Source organism: Galeopterus variegatus, unplaced genomic scaffold (genome assembly GCF_000696425.1).
Source record: "Galeopterus variegatus unplaced genomic scaffold, G_variegatus-3.0.2 Scaffold1704, whole genome shotgun sequence".
Classification (NCBI taxonomy): domain Eukaryota; kingdom Metazoa; phylum Chordata; class Mammalia; order Dermoptera; family Cynocephalidae; genus Galeopterus; species Galeopterus variegatus.
In genome coordinates this window covers 153,924-175,006 of record NW_007727815.1, presented here as the reverse complement: position 1 = coordinate 175,006, position 21,083 = coordinate 153,924, and the positions used below count along the sequence as shown (strand labels likewise).

Sequence of the window (21,083 nt, the reverse complement as noted above, 5' to 3'; positions counted from 1 at the left end):
TAAACGTTTATCCTTTACCTTTTTTTTTTTTTTTTCCTTTTTTGTCTTTTTTTCATGACTGGTAACGGGATCGCAACCCTCGGTGTCGCGCCTGCACCACGCTCAACCAGTGAGCGGACCGGTCTGTATATGGGATCCGAACCCTCGGTGGGAGCGCCGCCGCGCTCCCAGGCGCCGCACTCTACCGAGTGAGCCACCGGGCTGGCCCATCCTTTACCTTTTTAATGACTTGACTGTTAAATTTCTTTGTGTCTTGAACCCTGTGATGATTCCAGAAGATGTAATGTGAGTTAATTAAACTATTAACTATTTTTATTCTTTTATTATTTTCTGGACCAGGATTTCTAAATACCAGGATTATTATTAAATGTTTTTAAAAATTTGAGTCGATTATGTTAATTACAATAAATACAATTGCAGTATGGATCATTAGATATTTTGCCCATTTATTTCAGTCATCCTCACCAGACCATTTAGAGCTGCAGCATTAAAGTAGACTAGTGACTTCAGTTTTACTTTGTACTGTTTGTAAAGTTTTTTTCTTGTCCTTTTTTTTTTTTTTGAGACCGGCTGCACCGCGCTCAGCCAGTGAGCGCACTGGTCAGCCCTATATAGGATCCGAACCTGCGGCGGGAGCGCTGCTGCGCTCCCAGCACTGCACTCTCCCGAGTGCGCCACGGGCTCGGCCCTGTTTGTAAAGTTAATTATATGAAAGTGCTTAGAACAATGCCTAGTATATATGAAGCTACATTGTATCTTTAGTATTATTACCACCACCCTTTGGAGGTATTAATAAGAAGGAAAACTAGAAACAAGATATCAAGATCAATGAACCTGAAAATTGGATAATTGTTCCTTGAAACTGAGATTTGAACATTTCATCTATGTATGGACGATGAAGCTTCTAGAACAGTAAAAACTATTGAGATGGAAGCATGTCTCTGAACATGGTATAATGAATGTAGAATTGGAAGAAAGGAGCATTAACTTTCCCCTGATAATAAGTATTATATGTGCATTGTAATAAATGTGGGAAGGATGGGAACATATAAAGAAAAAAGCCATCTGTCATCCCACTACCTAGAGATAGCCAACTCTAATGTATTATGTATTTTCTTTTTCTGTAAGATAAAATATGCACATATAAAAAATTTGAATCATATTGTACATGGAGTTTCTAATTCTGTGAAATAGAGTGAAGTCCTCTGGATTGTTAAGTTGGTGTATGCATCATTGTCCATCCTCTCAGTATCTGTTTGTCTCCCTACTTCACGTATCTGGTATTCCTACCTAATCAAATCAAGAAAAGATTTTATATCTATTGCTTACACTTGCCTTAGTTGTTAATGAAGCCTCAGTTTATTATTAGAACAAGTATGTTTTTTTTTTCTTTTTTTTCTTTTTGTCTTTTTTCGTGACCGGCAACGGATCGCAACCCTCAGTGTTGCGCCCGGACCGGACCGGGACCGGCAACGGGATCGCAACCCTCGGTGTTGCTCCCGCACCTCGCTCAGCCAGTGAGCGGCCGGTCTGTATGTGGGATCTGAACCTTCGGCGGGAGCGCTGCCACACTTCCCAAGTGGCACACTGTAGCAGTGCGCCACCGGGCCGGCCCAGAACAAGTATGTTTTAAATCTGTCATTTCTAATGTGAAGGGAAAGGAATGGTTACCTCCATTAAAGAAGCAGGTCTTTGTGGTACTGTTTGGGGAAGGGGGTAGGGATCTTTTAAGACCACATTCAACTGCGTGGGTTATTTGATTTTTTGTTTTTGCCTCAAATGGGCCTCCTTATCCTGACTTGACTCTTTGGGTTTGTGACCCTTATCATCTGGAAATAGTTTGTCTTAGCACAGTATGTTAGATGTCTTTAACCTTGTTTTTATTAAGATACACGTTTGTTACTTTATTTCATTGTTTTCAAGGCATTTATTTTTCCACATTTTAACATCTCTGAAATTGGGATGCTTCTTTAATTTGATGACATTTTATAGTTAAAGTGGCTCTTTCTTTAGTGGTATATAACTACAGTATTTCTTAAAATCTGTGGTGTGACAGATCAGTGAAATGTGCTAGTTACTAATACCCATTATCTGACATCCTGAAACATCTATTAGCTTCATATTCTTCCTCTAGTAGCGAATTTTGATAATGGAATAAATATATTAATGTGCCCTTTTGTTCATAATTAGAGCTAACATTTACTGTGGAATAACTAAAAATACCAGGTTATTTTACTTATTAGATGCTATTGTTGGCCAGTGCGACAAACACCTTAAAGTATAATTTAATCCTTACAACCACTGTGAGATAGATATTAGAAATTATTACTTAATCTCATTTTACAAATGAGGAAATTGAGAATCAAGATAAACAACTTGCCTCGAGTTATGACATAAATTGTAAGTGGCAGAGCTTGGATTTGAATTCATATCTGCCTGTCATCTTTGTTCCTAATGACTATACCATTCTGGCTTTAGAAACTTGTGTACTTGGATTTTTTTTAAAGCTTTTTTGGGGGGAGGAAACAAATCTGGTTTTAGAGGTCTATTTCTGTCCTAAGAATTTATAAAATAGTATCGTATGTTCAAAGAGTATAAAATAATTGATTTCTGTTTGTAATTTAAGATGGTGATGGAATTTCCTGACAATGTGTTAAATCTTGATGGGCATCAGAATAACAGCACACAACTAAAGCAGTTCATTCAGGTAATAGTTTTTAAAAATCACTGTTTTTGATGGGGTGTGTTGTGTGCTGTAAAGAGTCATTGAAAAATTAGCTGTAAGTAAGGGGCTGGCCCACGGCTCATTTGGGAGAGTGTGGTGCTGATAACACCAAGGCCACAGGTTCAGATCCCTATATAGGGATGGCTGGTTAGCTTACTTGGGAGAGCGTGGTGCTGACAACACCAAGTCAAGGGTTAAGATCCCCTTACTGGTCATCTTTTTTATTTTTTATTTTTTGACTGGTAAGGGGATCGCAACACTTGGCAGGGTGTGCTCTGCACCATGCTCAGCCAGTGAGCGCACCAGCCATCCCTTTATAGGATCCGAACCCACAGCCTCGACACTGCCAGCGCTGCACTTTCATGAGTGAGCCACGGGCTGGCCCCTGGTCATCTTTTAAAAAAAAAAAATAATAATAAAAATAAAAATTAACTGTAAGTATTAATTTTGTTTTACCTAGGATTTCCGTTATTTTAAAATTGCATTGAAATTGCTTTCTTTTTTACTGTTATGTGAATATAGTTATGTGCCTGTTACTTATGTACCTGTCATATGAAAGTGAATTGGTGGTTTTGTGTTAATATTTTACCTGTCCATAAGGCTCTAATTTTTTGTTTTTTGTTTGTTTGTTTGTTTGTTTTTTGTCTTTTGTCTTTTTCCGTGTCCGGCAACGGATCGCAACCCTCCCTGCTGCCCCCGTACCGGACCGGGGACCGGCAACGGGATTGCAAACCTTGGTGTTGCTCCCGCGCCCCGCTCAGCCAGGGAGCGGGAACCGGTCTGTATGTGGGATCCGAACCCTCGGGCGGGAGCGCCGCCGCGCTTCCCAAGCGGCGCACTTATCCAGTGCGCCACCGGGCTGGCCCTAAGGCTCTAATTTTTTACCAGGCCATCTTTACCTGTTTTTCATTTTATTTTATTAATTTTTTTTTAACTGTTGACTTTTCAGTTATTTTCCTGTTTTTTAAAGATAGGGTATGTGGTTTTTCGTTAAGAACTTGTTGGTTTTCTTCTGTAGTAATTATTTTGTTCAAGGGAAAAAAAAATAATCCTATATTAGAAACTTTCTGATTTTTATTTAATTCCTGAGAAATATGGAACACTTAAATACAGTGTATATAAATAAGATAATGAATACACTTAAATACACTATATATAACTAAGATAATGAAAGATAATTTGTTAGTTTACTTCAAAATTCTACTTTTAGAGAAAACTTTGAGTGAAAGATTGATGGTAAATGTGAGAAAATGCTTCTTGGGAATTATTTTAACTTCCCATGTGTTTTTTGGTAAATCTGAAAGTGTTAATTGTGGTGTAACTATAACTCTATCAGGTAGAAGTTATTTACTAGAGTTTTGCCCATTTCTTTACAGCTGTGATTCTTAATCATTTTCTACCTTGTCATAACCAACAGATAGCATTCATGTGCACCAGCATGTTAGTTACTCACTACAGGCTCCTACATAGGTAAGATAGGCCTTGTTCCCTCCCACTAATCCATAACATACCTGTTCATACCTCCAGGATTGAGAATTGTGCTCTACATGATCACTATCCTAACATGACTCCTGTAGCTCAACATAGTGTGTTGTTAAAAGTTGAAAAGACAAAAAAAAGAAGAGAGAGAGAAACAAACAGTTCAAAAGACAACATAATAAAGTTGCATTGTGTCTTTACTCTTTCCTTTCTTTCTTTCCTCTTTTTAAAAAATTTTTTTTTTAAGTGAAGGTACTAGGCTTAATGTTTACTGACCAATTTCTGAATTTCCAATTGCAGGGCTTCTTTTTGTTATGTTGGGGCACATACTGCTTAGTCGCAGGGTCCTAAGCAGAGTGTTTTGTACGATAGATTCTGGCAGGGGGTTTTGTGGAGCAAACTCAGTACAGCATGGATAAGCCTGACTATCTTGCCTTTCTGACTTGGTTGCAGATAGCGGTGGCAAGCCCTGCTCAAGTTGTACTTACTGCATAACGATAAGAATTCATAGTAGTGAAAGAGTAATTTTATTTCTTCCTTAAGAGTCTATTTTTCTCTCTCTCTTAGCGTCATAGTATGCTTAAGCAACAGGATCTAAGTATTGCCATGGTGGTGACGTCACGTGAAGTCTTGAGTGCACTTTCTCAGCTTGTCCCATGTGTTGGTTGTCGTCGCAGTGTGGAGCGCCTCTTTTCCCAGCTTGTAGAGTCTGGAAATCCTGCCCTTGAACCTTTAACAGTAGGGCCCAAGGGAGTCCTATCTGTAACTCGAAGCTGCATGACTGATGCAAAGAAGCTTTTTACATTATTTTATGTACATGGGTAAGTATAACCAATTAGGAGAAAATGGGTTTGTTAAATTTGATGACAGTGGCAGCTTTTTAAAAAAATTTGTTCTGGGTAAAGATTGAGTCCAATTCAACAATTTTATTGATAAAATAAAATTGTATCAGTGAATGTGAAGTTTGTCCTCTCATGTGAGGAGAGGCAGATAGTAAGCAAAGCAAATAAAGGGGTATTCGAAAAGCTCATGGAACCCCATACTGGCCAACTGCCAAAACCAAACAAAAAAGAAGTAAATACTTCATGGAAGGTTTTGCATTATCTTTTAATTCCATTTTTCCACAAACTTTTTGACGTACTTTCATGTAATTTGTCAGGTATAACTTAAAAAGAAAAACGAGGGAAAGAAAATGCATGGGTAGAATTAATGTGCAGGGAAGCCTCTCTGATAAAATGACGTTGAATATGGACTTGAACGAAGTAAGTGAACCTTGTAGATATCTGAGGGGGAGACGGCAGAGAAGGATCAGCAGGTATAAAGATTCAGAAGTTGGAGTTTTCTTCAAGAGTTAGAGGAACAGCAAGGAAGCCATAGTGGCTGGAGCCAGATGAATGAAGGGAACAGTAATAAAAGATGAGGTTAGAAGAGTAACAAAAGTACCAATCCTGTAGTGCCTTGTAGGTCATTCTGAGGTCTTTTGTTTTTACTGAGTGATGTGGGAAGCTTTGGGAGGGTTTTGATTAGGTGAGTGACATAATCTGACTTGAAGTTTGGCTTATTTTGACCTCTGTATTGAGAATAAAGTGAAGGGGGGTGTAAGCGAAGGAGTGGAAGAAGAGAAACAGGCTATTTAATGATCCATGGCAGAGATGATGGCGACTTGGACCAGAGTGGTGGCCACTGAGGATAGCAATATATTTTGAGAAATGAGCCAACAGAATTTTTGAATAGATTAGCACCAAGGACGATTCTTAGATTTGTGTTCTAAAGAATGTACAAATGGTTTCCATTTATTGAGGAGCAATTTTGTAGAGCTCACTTTTGGTCATATTAAGTTTGAGATACCAATTGGGCATCCAAATTGAGTTCAGAGAGGTCTGGCCTAGAGGTGTCATTTGTGTCATTTAGTGAGTATGAATAGGAAAAGAGAAGTGTTCTGAAGACCAAACCTGAGGTTTTCCTATTTAGGGACTTGGGATTTTTACTCTGCCTGAGAAAAGAAGCCTTGGAAGGTTTGCTTTTTGTTTGGGCGGCTGGCCAGTGAGGGGTTAATATTGCGCTGTAACCAACTGAGCTAACTATCCAGTCCTTGGAAGGTTTTTTTTTTTTTTTCCCCCCCAAAGATGATCGGTAAGGGGATCTCAACCCTTGCCTTGGTGTTGTCAGCAGCATGCTCTCCCAAGTGAGCCAACCGGCCATCCCTATATAGGATCTGTGGCCTTGGTGTTATCAGCACCACACTGTCCTGAGTGAGCCACGGGCCAGCCCCCTTGAAGGATTTTTAACAGAGGAATAATATAGTCTGATTTATGTTTTGCAAGGATGACTCCAGCTGCTGAGTGAAGCCTAGAACATAAAGGGCAAAGGGTGGTAGCAAGGGGACCATTTGGGAGGCCAGCTATTGCAGTTGACTAAGTTAGAGATTGGTGGGTTGGACAGGGATGATAATGGTGGAGATGATAAGTAATTTGATTCTAGATATATTTAAAAGTTATTGTTGGGCCGAGCCCGTGGCGCACTCGGGAGAGTGCGGTGCTGCCGCGGGTTCGGATCCTATATAGGGATGACCGGTGTGCTTACAGTGCTCACTGGCTGAGCGCGGTGCGGCTGGTCTCAAAAAGGACAAAAAAAAAAAAAGTTATTGTTGACAGCCTTTGTTGATTGGTTGAATGTAGGGTGTGGATAGTAGTGGTACATATTCTATATTTGCATAAAGTTTCTGTCAGTTGCTGCTCATCAAAGGTATTATGTATTTAGATAATGTTTGGGTAAGGGATGGTGGATTAGAGTTAGGTAGCAGTCATAAAATATTTCAGTGTCAGCTACACTGCTGGATCCATTGAGGATACAGGGATGAGTGAGACAGTTGCAGTCTGGAGGAAAGAGTACATTTACTAGAGCAGGTTTCTATCAGCATTTTGACAGGCTGGGAATGGAGAGTGAACATGAGTGTACACACTCTTTTGGGTTAGAATTTGTTTGGTTGAGAAATTTTCAAGGTAGGTGATGTGTCTATAATACTTTAAGTACACTTCTTAATAAAAGGCAATAAATAGAAATTTTTTAAATTTGAAAGAAAAATGAATATTAATCAAACCCTTTATGGTTTATTTTATTTTATTTTTAATTAGGTCCAAACTAAATGACATGATAGATGCTATTCCAAAAAGTAAGAAGAACAAGAGGTGTCAGTTACACTCCTTAGACACACACAAGCCGAAACCTTTGGGGTAAGTAGAATTGAATATCAAGGTGCTTCGTCATTGTTAAGATTATAAATGTTGATTATATTTAGTAAAAAGAATAAACACTGCTAGTTTTAATTCATTAGTTGGTTACACTCTATGACATAGATCAAAATAAATATATTCCCTGGTTCTATAGGCCTTTTTGTATTGCGACTATAGGGTCTCAATATAGATTTGATTTTTGGGGGGTGGGGGGTTGTTTTTTTTCCTTATATTAAATGTGTTAGAGGAAACAGGTTGAGATCTTTGTGGAAATTTATTTAGCCAATATGAAAGTTGTAGAAGTACTGATATTCTTTGATCTATATAATAGTCATAATGTATAAGTTATTTTTCTTTCTTGTCTCTAGTTCTAATAACTTATCGAGAATTAAAAAAAAAAGTCCTGAATTATGGCAGTATGCATTTATGTAACTAATTTGCAGTTTTCTTCTTGGTTAGGTGCTACAGTGCCAGAGCTGCTTTTTCCCCATCTCTCAGCACAGTGCCACAGTTGTCCCCTACAAAATTGCTTGGGGGTGGGGATGGTAAGGTGAAGCCTGGAATTTGAAAGGCAGTTTCTAAGAAGTAATTTTTGTTTTGCAGAGAATGGAATGTTGTAAAACTATAGTTTACTCTGAATTAATTTTAAAAGTTAATATTTGAATATCTCATTAGTGTCATTGACAGCATTGTTGTAGACATTTTCTCTCCTGATACAAAGACCTGGATGACCAGGTGGTGGTGTGTTAACAGTCTATTAAGAAGTTTTTTTTCTATACTTAGGAACAAGAAATATTTTTAAATTTTTATTTTGAAAACTGTCAAAGAAAAGCAGAAAGACTATACAAGGAGAGACTATACAAGGACCCCTATGTACCTTTACCCAGATTGAATAATTATCAAGATTTACCACATTTGATTCATTTATCCACCTTTTTCTTTGCTGAAGTATTTTAAAGCAAATCCCAGGCATATTATTATTCTACTCCTATGTACTTCCACATGCACCTCTAAATGTATGGGAATTTTCTTTCATAACCACAGTGCCACTATAGCACACACAAAAATTAACTATAATAATCTAATACCTCGTTCATATTCATATTTTCTCTTCTGTATCTGAAAGTATCTTTTTACATTGGTTTGTTTGAATCAGAATCCAAACAGGAACCACACATTATGTGATATCTAAGAGTGGGAGTACTCTGAACCCAGTAGAGCACTACACAGTCTAAAGTAGTTATCTACTAAGTATCTAAGGATATTTGTTTCTTTGTATACTTGATTTATCAGTATCTTTAGGGGATTGCTAACTCTCTAAGTTGCAGGTGTCTAATTTTCTCATTAGAGAATGACCTTTTGGCTGAAGGCACAGAGTAGTATGGTATAGTAAAAAGCCTGCCTTCAGTTTCTTTTTCTTGTTATGCATATTCTTCAGTGAGGAACTAAAAAGCAACAGGTACCCCAGCATCTTACACATCTGTGCTCATTGCTGCCTTCCTTCAAAGACCAGTCCTTCCACTTTTGCTCTGGATTCCATCTCTTCTTTTGTTCTCAATGACTTTGCTTTATCAGTTATCTACTTTTATTAAATTGACATACAGCTATGTTTTCCTATCTTTCTTTCTTTCTTTCTTTTTTTTTTTTAAAGATATGACCAGTAAGGGGATCTTAACCCTTGACTTGGTGTTGTCAGCACCACGCTGTCCAAGCGAGCTAACCGGCCATCCCTATATAGGGATCCGAACCTGTGGCCTTGGTGTTATCAGCACCACTCTCTCCCAAGTGAGCCATGGGCTGGCCCCAATTCCTATCTTTCAGCTTTAAAACAAAAAACAAACCACCCAGATTTCACATCCCCCTCCAGCTATAGCCCTGCTACATGGGAAGTCAGATGTTTTAGAAGGTTGTTTGCTGAGTATGGAATCAGTATGAATGCAGTTAGTTGATCTTACGCAGTGTCTCTTGACTAAGGTAGCTTTAGTTATTCCTACGTGCCATGTGGATGGCAGGCTGGGGAATACAGTCTGCCTAGCCAAGACTCCGAGCTCCTTTACCTTGGATGATAACGACCTATGTATGCTTCTACACTCTGTTTTATATATTTCCACTATTACTCCCCTGCCCCTGCCTTTTTTGTTTAGTCTTTCTTCCAAGAAATTTTAATACAATTGATTAGGTTTCAGCCTAGTAAATAGCAACAGTCCAGGTCAGCCTTTTCAAAAATGTTCTCATATTCATGCAAGTAAATTCTAGTTATTGTCTGTCTGAGAGTAAGTTTGATATTTGAAAGAAAGATCTAGGCTGGAGTTGTAGGCCTGTAACTGATGATTAAGGTTTATCTTAGAGAATGGTAGAGAAAAGATTTAATCAATTTAATGGCAGGAAAGAAGAAGCCATTAAAGAAACTTGAGAAAGAGTGGCCAGATAGGTCAGAAGAAGCTGAAGTAAAAGTGTTTTGAGGAGGTCAGCTGTGTTGAATGCTTCCAAGTCATTGAGGACCCAAAAGTAGACATTGGATTTAGTAACACTGAAATTGTTGGAGAGCAGAGCTTGTTGTTGAATGGAAGCAGAATCTACATCGGAGTGGATAGAAAAGTGAATGCAATTAAGGTTCTTATGGATTAAGCTGTGAATGGAAGGTATGGGAGTAGAACCGAGGAAGTAGAAAGTCTACTTTTTCAGAAAGATTGATCTAGAAGGAGTGATATGAAGGTCTAGAGAGATTATGGGTAAAATCTTGATTTGAGCTGTAGAATTTTGGGGGGGGCAGCTGGCCAGTACAGAAATTGAACCCTGAACCTTGGTGTTATCAGCACCGCACTCTCCCAAGTGAGCCACAGGGCCGGCCCTACAAGGCTTTTTTTTTAAAAAATAATGCTTTCATGTTCTGATGATACAGTATTTTAGCTCTGATTTCTTTCTCTCTTTTTTTTTTTTTGGTGCCTAGCTTGTGTAGGGTTCACACCCTAGACCTTGGTGTTATGAGCAGCATGCTCTATGATTTCTGTTTATGAACATTTTCCTTAGTTATGAGAACTTGAGTTGTTCAGTTCTAGGAGAGTATGGATCAGTCAAGCATAATTAGAAAAAGAGGATATGTGGGAATTGAGAATAGAAGGATGTAACATGGAAAGTAGAACACTAGTTGAGGTTTTTTTTGTTTTTTTTTTTTTAAACCCAGGATCAAATGACAGTCCAGTTTTTATTTATTTATTGGCTGGCTGGCCAGTACAGGGATCCGAACCCTTGACCTTGGTGTTATAACACCAGTCTCTAACCAACTGAGTTAACCAGCCAGTCCTTGTTGAGTTTTTTGTTGTCAAAAATAAGGGGAGCCAAACCTTGGCCTGAGTCCTAGTGAAAAGGAGTAGGGAGCTAAATTTTATGTGTGATCTTATATGTTAGGAAGGGAGTAGAGAAATACCTATTTACCTATACAGAGTAGGTTAAGTAAAGATTCAGAAGTTTTTGTCTCAAGTTTCCAAGGTAATGAATTTCTAGAACTGTAGTGAGACCTGTAGAAGAACAGGGAGGAGTCAGTTGTTCAGGATCATGAAGACTATGAATGGAATATAGACACAAATTTCTCTTCAAATGCACATCTACAACAAAGCAAAATGTGTGACCAGCACCACATTGAAACCTGTGGTGGAGGGACAGGCTGGAAGTTTTTAAAAAATTATTTGAATATGGGCCAGCCTGTGGCTCACTCGGGAGAGTGGTGCTGATAACACCAAGGCCACAGGTTCAGATCCCATATAGGGATGGCCGGTTAGCTCACTGGGTGAGCATGGTGCTGACAACACCAAGTCAAGGATTAAGATCCCTTTACCAGTCATCTTTTTATCAGTACCGCACTCACCCGAGTGAGCCACAGGCCAGCCTCCTACCAGTCATCTTTTTTAAAAAAAAAAAAATTTGTATAGTACTTATTACTAATTTAGGCTGTGTAAAGTGTTCCTCTTAGTGTGTTCTCTTTATTTTAGTACATGTAAAAGTTTTATTTACTGTAATTGGATTAATCTTTGACCTTGCCACCTACTTGTAAGTGTAAAGGTAGATAAGAGTTTTGTTGTCATGGACTAGCTATAAAAAGGAGTGATTTTTTAAAACATTACTTAACGATCACATTAAGTAGATCAAAACATCTTAGAATTTTCAGTTTGTAGAAGATTGATTCATGTTTATAGGTGAAAATACTTTATAATTTTTTCAGTCCTTTTGACTTCAGAACATTCCAAGTATATTTGCTCTTAAAACGTTTAGTGTATTAACCAGTTGCATTTTGATAACTGTAAGTGTTGTTAAATTGTATCAGGTAAAATTGATAGTTAAGCAGAAGTTTTTATATAAAGATACGTGCATGTTTAAATAACATTTACTTTGTTAAAGTCAGTATGTAATCATTATATACAAATTTGCAAACTTATCCTACTAATAATGTATTAGAGTTCATGATTTTAATTTAGACTGTAGATATTATTCCTTCAGATTATCTCAGTGTCACTAAGCTTTGTACTATACTGTACTACAGTGAAGGGAGCAGTAGCAGTGTCAGTTCAGAGAAGTTAAGTACAGATAAGAGAAGTAGTGAAGACCACAGGAAGGACAGCAAGTGTAGGATCATTTTCCATTATGGACCTTTCCAGGGAACAGCCAGGTAAAAATCAAGCAATCCTTTACTCTGCTTTTTTTAAAAAAATGTTTTACCTGTATGTATTCCTCCTTTTCACTAACACTTGTTTTTTTCTACAGAGGTTGTTGGATGGATGTATGGGAATTAATGTCCCAAGAATGCCGGGATGAAGTAGTTTTAATTGACTCTGGTTGTCTTTTAGAAACACTAGAAACATATCTGCGAAAACACAGGTAAGTCTAAAGGTCATTACAGTATAGGGTAGGAGGTGTTAGCTGTCATCTAGAGTGGCCTGTCACTGATCTCCTTTGTATAATAGTACTTCAGCCTTCCCATTAATACCTGGCACTAGGCAGAGCTTAATGTCAGGATAGGCAATTCCTTAATGGGATGACTCAGTGTTAAATTTCTTGTTTTGAGCCAGCATCTCCTTTTTTGTCATAGTTACTTGTTTGTTCCAGACCAGCCTTTCAAGAAACACAGAGTGACTGAATTGAAAAAAGTTAACTTAATCACTTTGGAAACTCTGGTATTCTTTGTTTTTATGATAGAATCATTTTATGATGGCATTTTCAAAATTATAAATTAGTAGCTTTTCACTTAGTTATATTTAGAAGTATTTTTTTTGTAATTGTCAAGATCTAAACATAGAGTTGGAATTCGTGTGCTTCATGTATTATAAAAGTAACTTCAGATTTTTCTTTTTAGAATACTTTTGCAAAGGAATTTTCTAAGTGTCATTAACATTTGGAAATTCGTAGGGAGGGAGAGTGCAGTAGGAAAGGAGACTGGTAAGGGAACCATCTAGAGATGGCATTCTTGGGGGGAGTACTACTGTTACAAATTTATCACATGTTGGGTTTGTGGTTGTGTGTTCTTTGACTGGGACACTTCTAAAATACATAGGTGAATGATGAAAACTGGTGTTAACAAGATTGGTGTTTATTTTATGTGGCAATGAGCTAATGACTTAATCAGCATACTAAGTTTATTGGGTGTTTTTCTTTTTTCCGATTACAAACTTTATTTGCCCATTTGGTTGGTTATACCCAAGAGAGTAGAGAATGTGTCAATTATTTGTAGTTTTGGAGGGACAATACGAGGGTACTTCAAAAAATTGTGGAGAAATGTAATTAAAAGATAATACGAATCTTTCCATGAAATTTTTGAAGTGCCCTTTTATTGATGTAAAGATAGATCCTTCCTCTTAAATATGGATTGGTTCACCCAAAAGATAGCTTTTTGGGTGATAAATTACTAGTTATCAGAGCTAATGTTTTGTAGTTTGCTGTAATGGTTAAGATATTCCCTGTGTTTTGGGGCAATGTTTTATATTTATAAGAATGTGGAGTCCATTTTATAAATATCTTAAGGGTGGGGAGGAAGTATATTTAAGAGAGTAATTGAGGGAGATTGCATTGAATCTGGATTCTATCACTTATAACTTTGTATAAGTTACTTGATTTTTCTGTGCCTCAATTTTTTCTTTTAAGACAAAAATAATGAGGGGCCGGCCCGTGGCTCACTTGGGAGAGTGCGGTGCTCATAAGACAAAAATAATGATAGTACTGATATACAGGATTTATTGTAGGATTAAATTAAATTAGTTGTGGGGATTGATGATACATAGTAAGGCTTACTTAGAACAGTGTCTGGCACATAGTACATCAGAGAATGCTTACATGCCAGATTTGCAAGTCCTTATTCCTTTACTTCTAGTTCTTGTTTTAGGTACATTTTGGGTTTTTGAGGTATAGTCAGTTTAAAATGATTCATAAACATCCAAATAATGTACCTTTTTGGTGATACCTATTTTTTTTTTTAGCACTTTATAATAAAGATTTGTTACACTATTTAGCCAGTAAAGTATTGTGGTAGTATATCATTACAAATGGGGTGTTAGGAAACTGTGAAACCTCTGCCTTAAAAACTTTTTAAAATTCATGAGCAGTGTTACTTTTGCAAATGGGAAAAAATATTTTCATTCTTACGGCTTCCATGTACTTCCCCCCCGTCCCCCCAATACCCCCATTCTTTTTTTTTTTTTTCCAATATAAATATGACCGGTAAGGGGATCTTAACCCTTGGCTTGGTGTTGTCAGCACCACAGTCAGCCAGTGAGCCAACCGGCCATGTACTATTTTTAATTTACTATTTACCTGTGCTTATAATTATATAATCAAATGATTTTAAGTGGTAAAAAAGGGAAATATTTGAAGTTTTATTGTTATTTGACATTTGACCATTCATTTACTTAAAACTGTAGCCATACCATTTATAACCTGAAAATGTAGAAGTATTTGTTTTTATTTCTGTTTTCATTTTCCTCCCCTAATTGAGACTATTGACTATACTTTTTAAATTTTTTTGTGATAGGGCCGGCCTGTGGCTCACTCGGGAGAGTGTGGTGCTGATAACACCAAGGCCACAGGTTCGGATCCTATATAGGGATGACCAGTTCGCTCGCTGGCTGAGTGTGGTGCTGACAACACCAAGACAAGGGTTAAGATCCCCTTACTGGTCATCTTTAAAAAAAAAAAAAAAAATGTGATAAAAGAACATAAAACATAAATTTACCTTAACAGTTTATAAGTGTACATTTCATTGTTGACAACATGCACATTATACAACAGGTCTCTAGAAGTTTTTCATCTTGCATTGACTGAAACTATACTCATTGAACAGCAACTTCAAGGGTTAAGACCCCCTTACTGGTCTTTTTAAAAAAAAAAAAAAAAATTGTGATAAAAGAACATAAAACATAAATTTACCTTAACAGTTTATAAGTGTACATTTCATTGTTGACAACATGCACATTATACAACAGGTCTCTAGAAGTTTTTCATCTTGCATTGACTGAAACTATACTCATTGAACAGCAACTTCCTGTTTCTTCCTCCCCACAGCCCCAGGCAACTACCATTCTAGTTCTGTTTGTATGAGTTCGATTATTGTAGATACCTCATATAAGTGGAATCATGCAGTATTTGAATTTTTGTGATTGGCTTGTTTCACTTAGTGTAATGTCCTTCAGGCTCATCCATGTTGTAGCATTTGACAGGATTTTCTTCTTTTTTAAAGCTGAATAATGTCCTATTATATGTATATAACATATTTTCTTCATTCATCTGTTGTTGGACATTTAAGTTGCTTCTACTTCTTGGCTGTTGTGGATAATGCTGCAGTGAACATAGGTATGCAAATACCTCTTCAAGTTCCGTTGGATATATACCCAGAAGTGGGGTTGCTGGGTCATATGGTAGTTTTCTTTTTATTTTGAGGAGCCTCCATACCAGTTTTCATAGTGACTGTGCCATTTTATATCCCTATGAGTAGTTTGCAAAGGCTCTAATTTCTCTACATCCTTGCCAGCGCTTGTTATTTTTGTTTTTTTTTTTTGATAGTGGTCATCCTAATGGGTGTGAGGTGATATGTCATTGCATTTCCTTGTTGATTAACGATATTGAACATCTTTTCATATGCTTGTTGGCCATTTGTATGTCATCTTTGGAATTGTCTATTCAAATCCTTGCCCATGTTTTAATTGTTTTTTTTTTTTTTTTTGAAGATGACCAGTAAGGGGATCTTAACCCTTGATTTGATGTTGTCAGCACCACGCTCTCCCAAGTGAGCCATGGGCCGGCCTCCTTAATTATTTGTTTTTTGGTTGTTGAGTTGTAGATTTTTATATTCCGGATATGCCGGTTAGCTCACTTGGGAGAGCGTGGTGCTGACAACACCAACTCAAGGGTTAAGATCCCTTTACTGGTCATCTTAAAAAAAAAAAGAATAGGAATGCAGAGTACTGGACCGGGACCGGCAACGGGATCGCAAACCTCGGTGCTGCGCCCGCACCTCGCTCAGCCAGTGAGCGGCCGGTCTATATGTGGGATCTGAACCCTCGGCAGGAGCGCCACTGCGCTCCCAAGCGGCGCACTGAATCAGTGCGCCACCGGGCCGGCCCCAGAGGAAGGTTTTTAAGCTGAGAGAGATAATCAGATTTATTTTAGAAAAATTATTTTTGTGTGAGAGATGCATTGGTGCTAAGAAGAGCGGAAACAGGGAAGCCAGTTAAGCTTTTTAAAAAATAGGCACCTTAAACCAGAGCAAAGGGACTTGAAAAGAGGGGAACTACAACAGATATAAGAAAAACAGAATTGATACCAGTTGTTTCCACCCTTAATAGGGGGACCTAGAAAGAAGTTGGAATTAACTGAGGTTTCTAGCCTAGGTGACTTTGTGAATGGTGATATTCTTAAACGGGGACTGGGAGGGAACATAGGAAGACAACATTGTTGCCCTTGGGCCGTGAGTTTGAAGTGTTGCCTGTTGGACATCTGTGATGTCCCACCATTTTTCAATGTGGGTCTGGCCCTCAGAGAAGAGCAAAGACTTGAACAAAGCTGTAGACTCACCAGTCATCTTTATAGACATGTTGGTTGAAGTCATCAGTGTAAATGAACACACTTGGGAGATGAATTTAAATCAAAGAGATAAAAATTTTCTTATTTCACCGCACTTCTCAGAGAGCTAGTTACTAATATTTTGAGCCTGGCTTTTTTACCAGACCAAGTTGTTCCTTGTTTCAGGAATTCAAAGATAAAGAAACCAGGCTCTATTCTTTTTTCTTTGATTAATGTTTGGTTTCCAAAAGATTTCTTCTGCCCCTACATTCACAAGCTCTACTCTACTTTTGTCACATTGTATACACTTAAGTTTAAACCACATTTCTATGTATATATTGTCTATGTTATGTCTGTGTACTGAGAAATATGCATTTTTTGGAAGAAAGAATTTGACATTTTGGAAATTACTAGTAAATTAAAAAGTACTTATACTACTTTTCCATGCCCCCCCCCCCCAGATGCTTTGCTAGTGATGTATTAAAATGTTGTAGTAAAAACTTGAATCAAGGTTTACTAGCCGAAGATACCAACTGTTTTCAGTGGCTGGAAGGAGTTAAGAGTCATTGGTTTGCTGCCTCCCTTGTTTTATTTCTGACTTGCACAAATAGCTCTTGAAGTGAAGATTTGCTAGTCACTGGCAACAAATATTTTCTGGACATGTATTATATGAAGTAACAGGTATATATCTGCTTCATTTCTTTTAGGCCATGTCCTTCTCTATTTTAAAAATAATTTGCAAATGGAGATCTAGCTATATTTGTGCAATCCCTAAATTTGTGTTTACCTTACATGTGTATATTTTCAGTGTGTGTATGGAAAGCTTTTTTTAATGCTCTAGATGGGGCGGGGAGTGCCACTGTCTAGTATGCTGTTATGGGCTACATGAAATAATTACACAGCCAGTTCTTAATCTTCAGATTTTTCTTTTCACCAGGTTTTGCACTGATTGTAAAAATAAAGTCCTCCGTGCATACAATATCCTTATTGGTGAACTTGATTGCAGCAAAGAAAAGGGCTACTGTGCTGCACTTTATGAAGGCTTGCGATGCTGTCCACATGAACGACACATACATGTTTGCTGTGAAACAGACTTCATTGCACATCTTTTGGGTCGTGCTGAGCCAGAGTTCGCAGGAGGGTATGAGTATGTAATTTGCTAGAATGGGCTATCTAGCGCTTTGCTTCATTTTATTACTGAAAGTTTATTTCCATCACCTTCTGCCTCAGTACATATGATATATGTATAAATTAAAGTGTGCCTGGAAAGATTTTGCTTTTCTTTAAAATATGCATTTCTTAGTTGAGTAAAAATAGGGAAAAACTGTTCTCTGGTATTGGTTCAGTCCTCTGGTCCTTCTTGCTTGAAGTGAGGCAGGCTTTTTTTGGCTTTCATTATTATAGATTATCATTTTCATTTGAAAATGATTAGAAGGTATTTTTCTTCTCCATTCATGCATTATCATGTTTAAATTCTCTTCACAATCAAGTGAGATCTTTGCAGCAGGGGGTTAAAAAAGGCTTTAATGAATGTAATTCATGAACTGTATAAATTATTATTAAATTATGTAAGAACCTAAAATGTCTTCTCTGGCTTTATTGAGAAAATCAGAAAAAGTTGTCCATAGACTAAATCAAACCCATTTTCCTCTGTTTAAAGTATCCATCCTCATTTGAGTGCCTACTTTTTGCTAGGCATTTTAGAGTTCAAAACCTCTTTATCACTGAAGTTCTGCCAACACTTCTAAGGACTGGCCTAGAGGGCTTTTGCCCATGATTGAATCACTTTGGCATTGCTTTTCTCCATTCCCTTCTCAAAACAAACAAACAAAAACCAAATAGGAACTTTGCTATAATTGGAAGATGAAAGTGAGCTGGACATTTACATATGACTTCTATGTGCCCTAAAACCTCTTTAGAGCCAGTTCCTGAATTACCTTATATTTAGCAATATTAGGACTGAGTTCTACTTGCATGTATATTTCTGATTGGTTATATACATGTATGCTTGCATTTTTACAACATATATATTAACATAATATATTTAAATATGTTAATTGAGTGTAAATGTATAACTTTTTTATTAGGTTGTTATTAGGTAGTCAAATTGTTTTTAAAGCCTGAATTTGCAGGTGTGTTATCCATCTTTTATTGTTTCAGTTAAGGATATTCGGAATTAATGTGTGATTCTCCTTTCTAGGCGAAGAGAAAGGCATGCTAAGACAATAGATATAGCCCAAGAAGAAGTTCTGACCTGCTTGGGAATTCATCTTTATGAAAGACTACATCGAATTTGGCAAAAACTACGGGCAGAAGAGCAGACATGGCAGATGCTTTTCTATCTTGGTGTTGATGCTTTACGCAAGAGTTTTGAGGTAAGAACAGTGGGCTGCTTCAGTGTCCAAGGTTGTTTAGTCAATTTACTGGGTGGAATATTAATGTAAGCCACCAGTGCCTCAGAGGGCTCTAATCCACAGATAAAATTTCATGGCTTTGGGTAAGGAGGGGTTCTGGGGAACTGGGATTTAGAAGAAGTTCGTGGATTTTTTTTTGTTTTAATCCTGTTCTTCCAGCCTTGGTTTTTAGACTTTCTCACAGTAGAAAACAGAAGTTGATGATTAACAACATGCTGCTATGAAACATAAGTAACGAAATGTTAAAAGCAGCCAAAAAATAAGCAACAAAAATAGAAGCCTTTAATGAGTCCCAGTTTGCCTGCTGTAGTCCGATAGTATGAAGTAAATGCTGTCTGAATGCCATGATATAAGTACTACTTTTTAGAAGCCTACTGAAGCCTCTTTCTAATGCTAGTATTGGGTTTATTGCTTGTGATTTGGTAATAGTTTTTTCAATTATACTCTTTAGAACATAAATATTTGGCTAGTGAATATTTTGTACATACTAGTTTTGTAACTGTTTAAACTGGGTTACCAGTCCCTTTTGAGAATGGGATGAAAGCTATAAATGCTTTTTCCAGAAGCCTGTCCATGAACTTAAGCACCTTGTTCTGGGGAGTCTGGGAGATTTGTACTAGTTCTTGGTGAATAGATTTCTTATTCCTTTTCTATTTGCATGTTTGTGCCTTCAGAGATTAGGTCATCTAATCAGGTTAAGTAGTCTTTCCATTATGAGAAGAAATGAATGAATGTTTACTTTGCTGTATTAAAATTCTGATATTTAAAACTAGAATATGAGTATTGCTGGTTTGGAATAGGATTGTGTGTAAGTGTGCCTTCCTATAGAAACTAGTTGTATGTTGACTTCTGAGTAGATTAAGACTCAGTTATCATTTAAGATATTGAAATTTAAGATTCTTTATGGGGATTCTCTGGCAAAATTGCTTCATGAAATATTAGTTCTGTATGTCTGATGTCATTTAAATTTAAGAAATGGGAATTTCCATGGAAAATAAGGGAAATTCTGACCAGTATTCATTTTCAACTTTGTTTTTATAATAGATGACTGTGGAAAAGGTACAGGGTATTAGCCGATTGGAACAACTTTGTGAGGAGTTTTCAGAGGAGGAACGAGTAAGAGAATTGAAGCAAGAAAAGAAACGCCAAAAACGGAAGAATAGACGAAAAAATAAGTGTGTGTGTGATATTCCTACTCCCTTACAAACAGCAGATGAAAAGGAAGTAAGCCAAGAGAAGGTAGTATTTCTTATATCAGCTCATAAATGTATAGATACTGCTTTAGATAGAAGTATTGCTTTTGCTAGATTTGGGCATTTTTTACTGTGCTTTTCCAGATGTGAGTTCTCTTGCAGTTTGTCTTTTGGCTTTATTCCTACTATTAGTGTGTATAGGCCAGAATTTTTAATCTCACCTATTTGTTTTATAAAGACAATGTTAGGTAGTTATCTCTTTATCTGACTTAACGTGCTATTGTTAGATCAAAGTCAAAATGTGGAAAATTATCTCCATATGTGACCTAGAACAGTTCTCAACTTTCTGGTCTTGAATCCATTTACATTCTTAAAAATAAAGGTGCCCAATGAGCTTTGGTTTTATGTGGGTTATACTTATCAATATTTACTGTATTAGAAATAAAAATGGAGAAATTTTAAGTTATTTATTCATTTAAAAATAATAGGCCCATTATATGTTAACTGAGTGACAATTTTTGAAAAGTAACTTTTTCAAAAAAAAGAAAGTGAGAAAAATGGTATTTTATATTTTTTGCAAGTATCTTTAATGCATAAAAATGGAGAAATTTTAAGTTATTTATTCATTTAAAAATAATAGGCCCATTATATGTTATCTGAGTGACAATTTTTGAAAAGTAACTTTTTCAAAAAAAAGAAAGTGAGAAAAATGGTATTTTATATTTTTTGCAAGTATCTTTAATGTTTGAATTAAAGAATCAGCTGCATTCTTATATCTGCTTCTGCATTCTGTTTCTATTTGCTGGCTTGGTTGAAGCATTTGAAGAAAGTCTGGTCTCACACAGATACATGCAGGAAAAGGAAGACTTTTTTTTTTTTTTTTTTGTCTCTTGTCTTTTTCCGTGTCCGGCAACGGATCGCAACCCTCAGTGTTGCCCCTGCACCAGACCGGGGACCGGCAACGGGATCACAACCCTCGGCGTTGCTCCCGCGCCTC

The 21,083-nt window shown here is 37.1% G+C and overlaps 1 protein-coding gene across 5 annotated transcripts in view; it reads left to right on the top strand.

Moving 5' to 3' along the window:
* Positions 1-21,083, top strand: part of GGNBP2 (gametogenetin binding protein 2) — a 33,014-nt gene that overhangs the window by 6,737 nt on the left and 5,194 nt on the right. For 2 of the 5 annotated variants that reach the window (XM_008578512.1, XM_008578511.1), the window contains 7 exons: positions 2,627-2,707; positions 4,772-5,025; positions 7,339-7,437; positions 12,196-12,309; positions 17,417-17,620; positions 18,680-18,854; positions 19,938-20,132. In XM_008578512.1, the coding sequence (XP_008576734.1) occupies positions 2,627-2,707; positions 4,772-5,025; positions 7,339-7,437; positions 12,196-12,309; positions 17,417-17,620; positions 18,680-18,854; positions 19,938-20,132 (1,122 nt within the window). Of the gene's footprint in view, positions 1-2,626; positions 2,708-4,771; positions 5,026-7,338; positions 7,438-12,195; positions 12,310-17,416; positions 17,627-18,679; positions 18,855-19,937; positions 20,133-21,083 lie in introns of all 5 variants that reach the window. The other 3 variants (XM_008578510.1, XM_008578508.1, XM_008578513.1) reach the window with 2 other exon arrangements.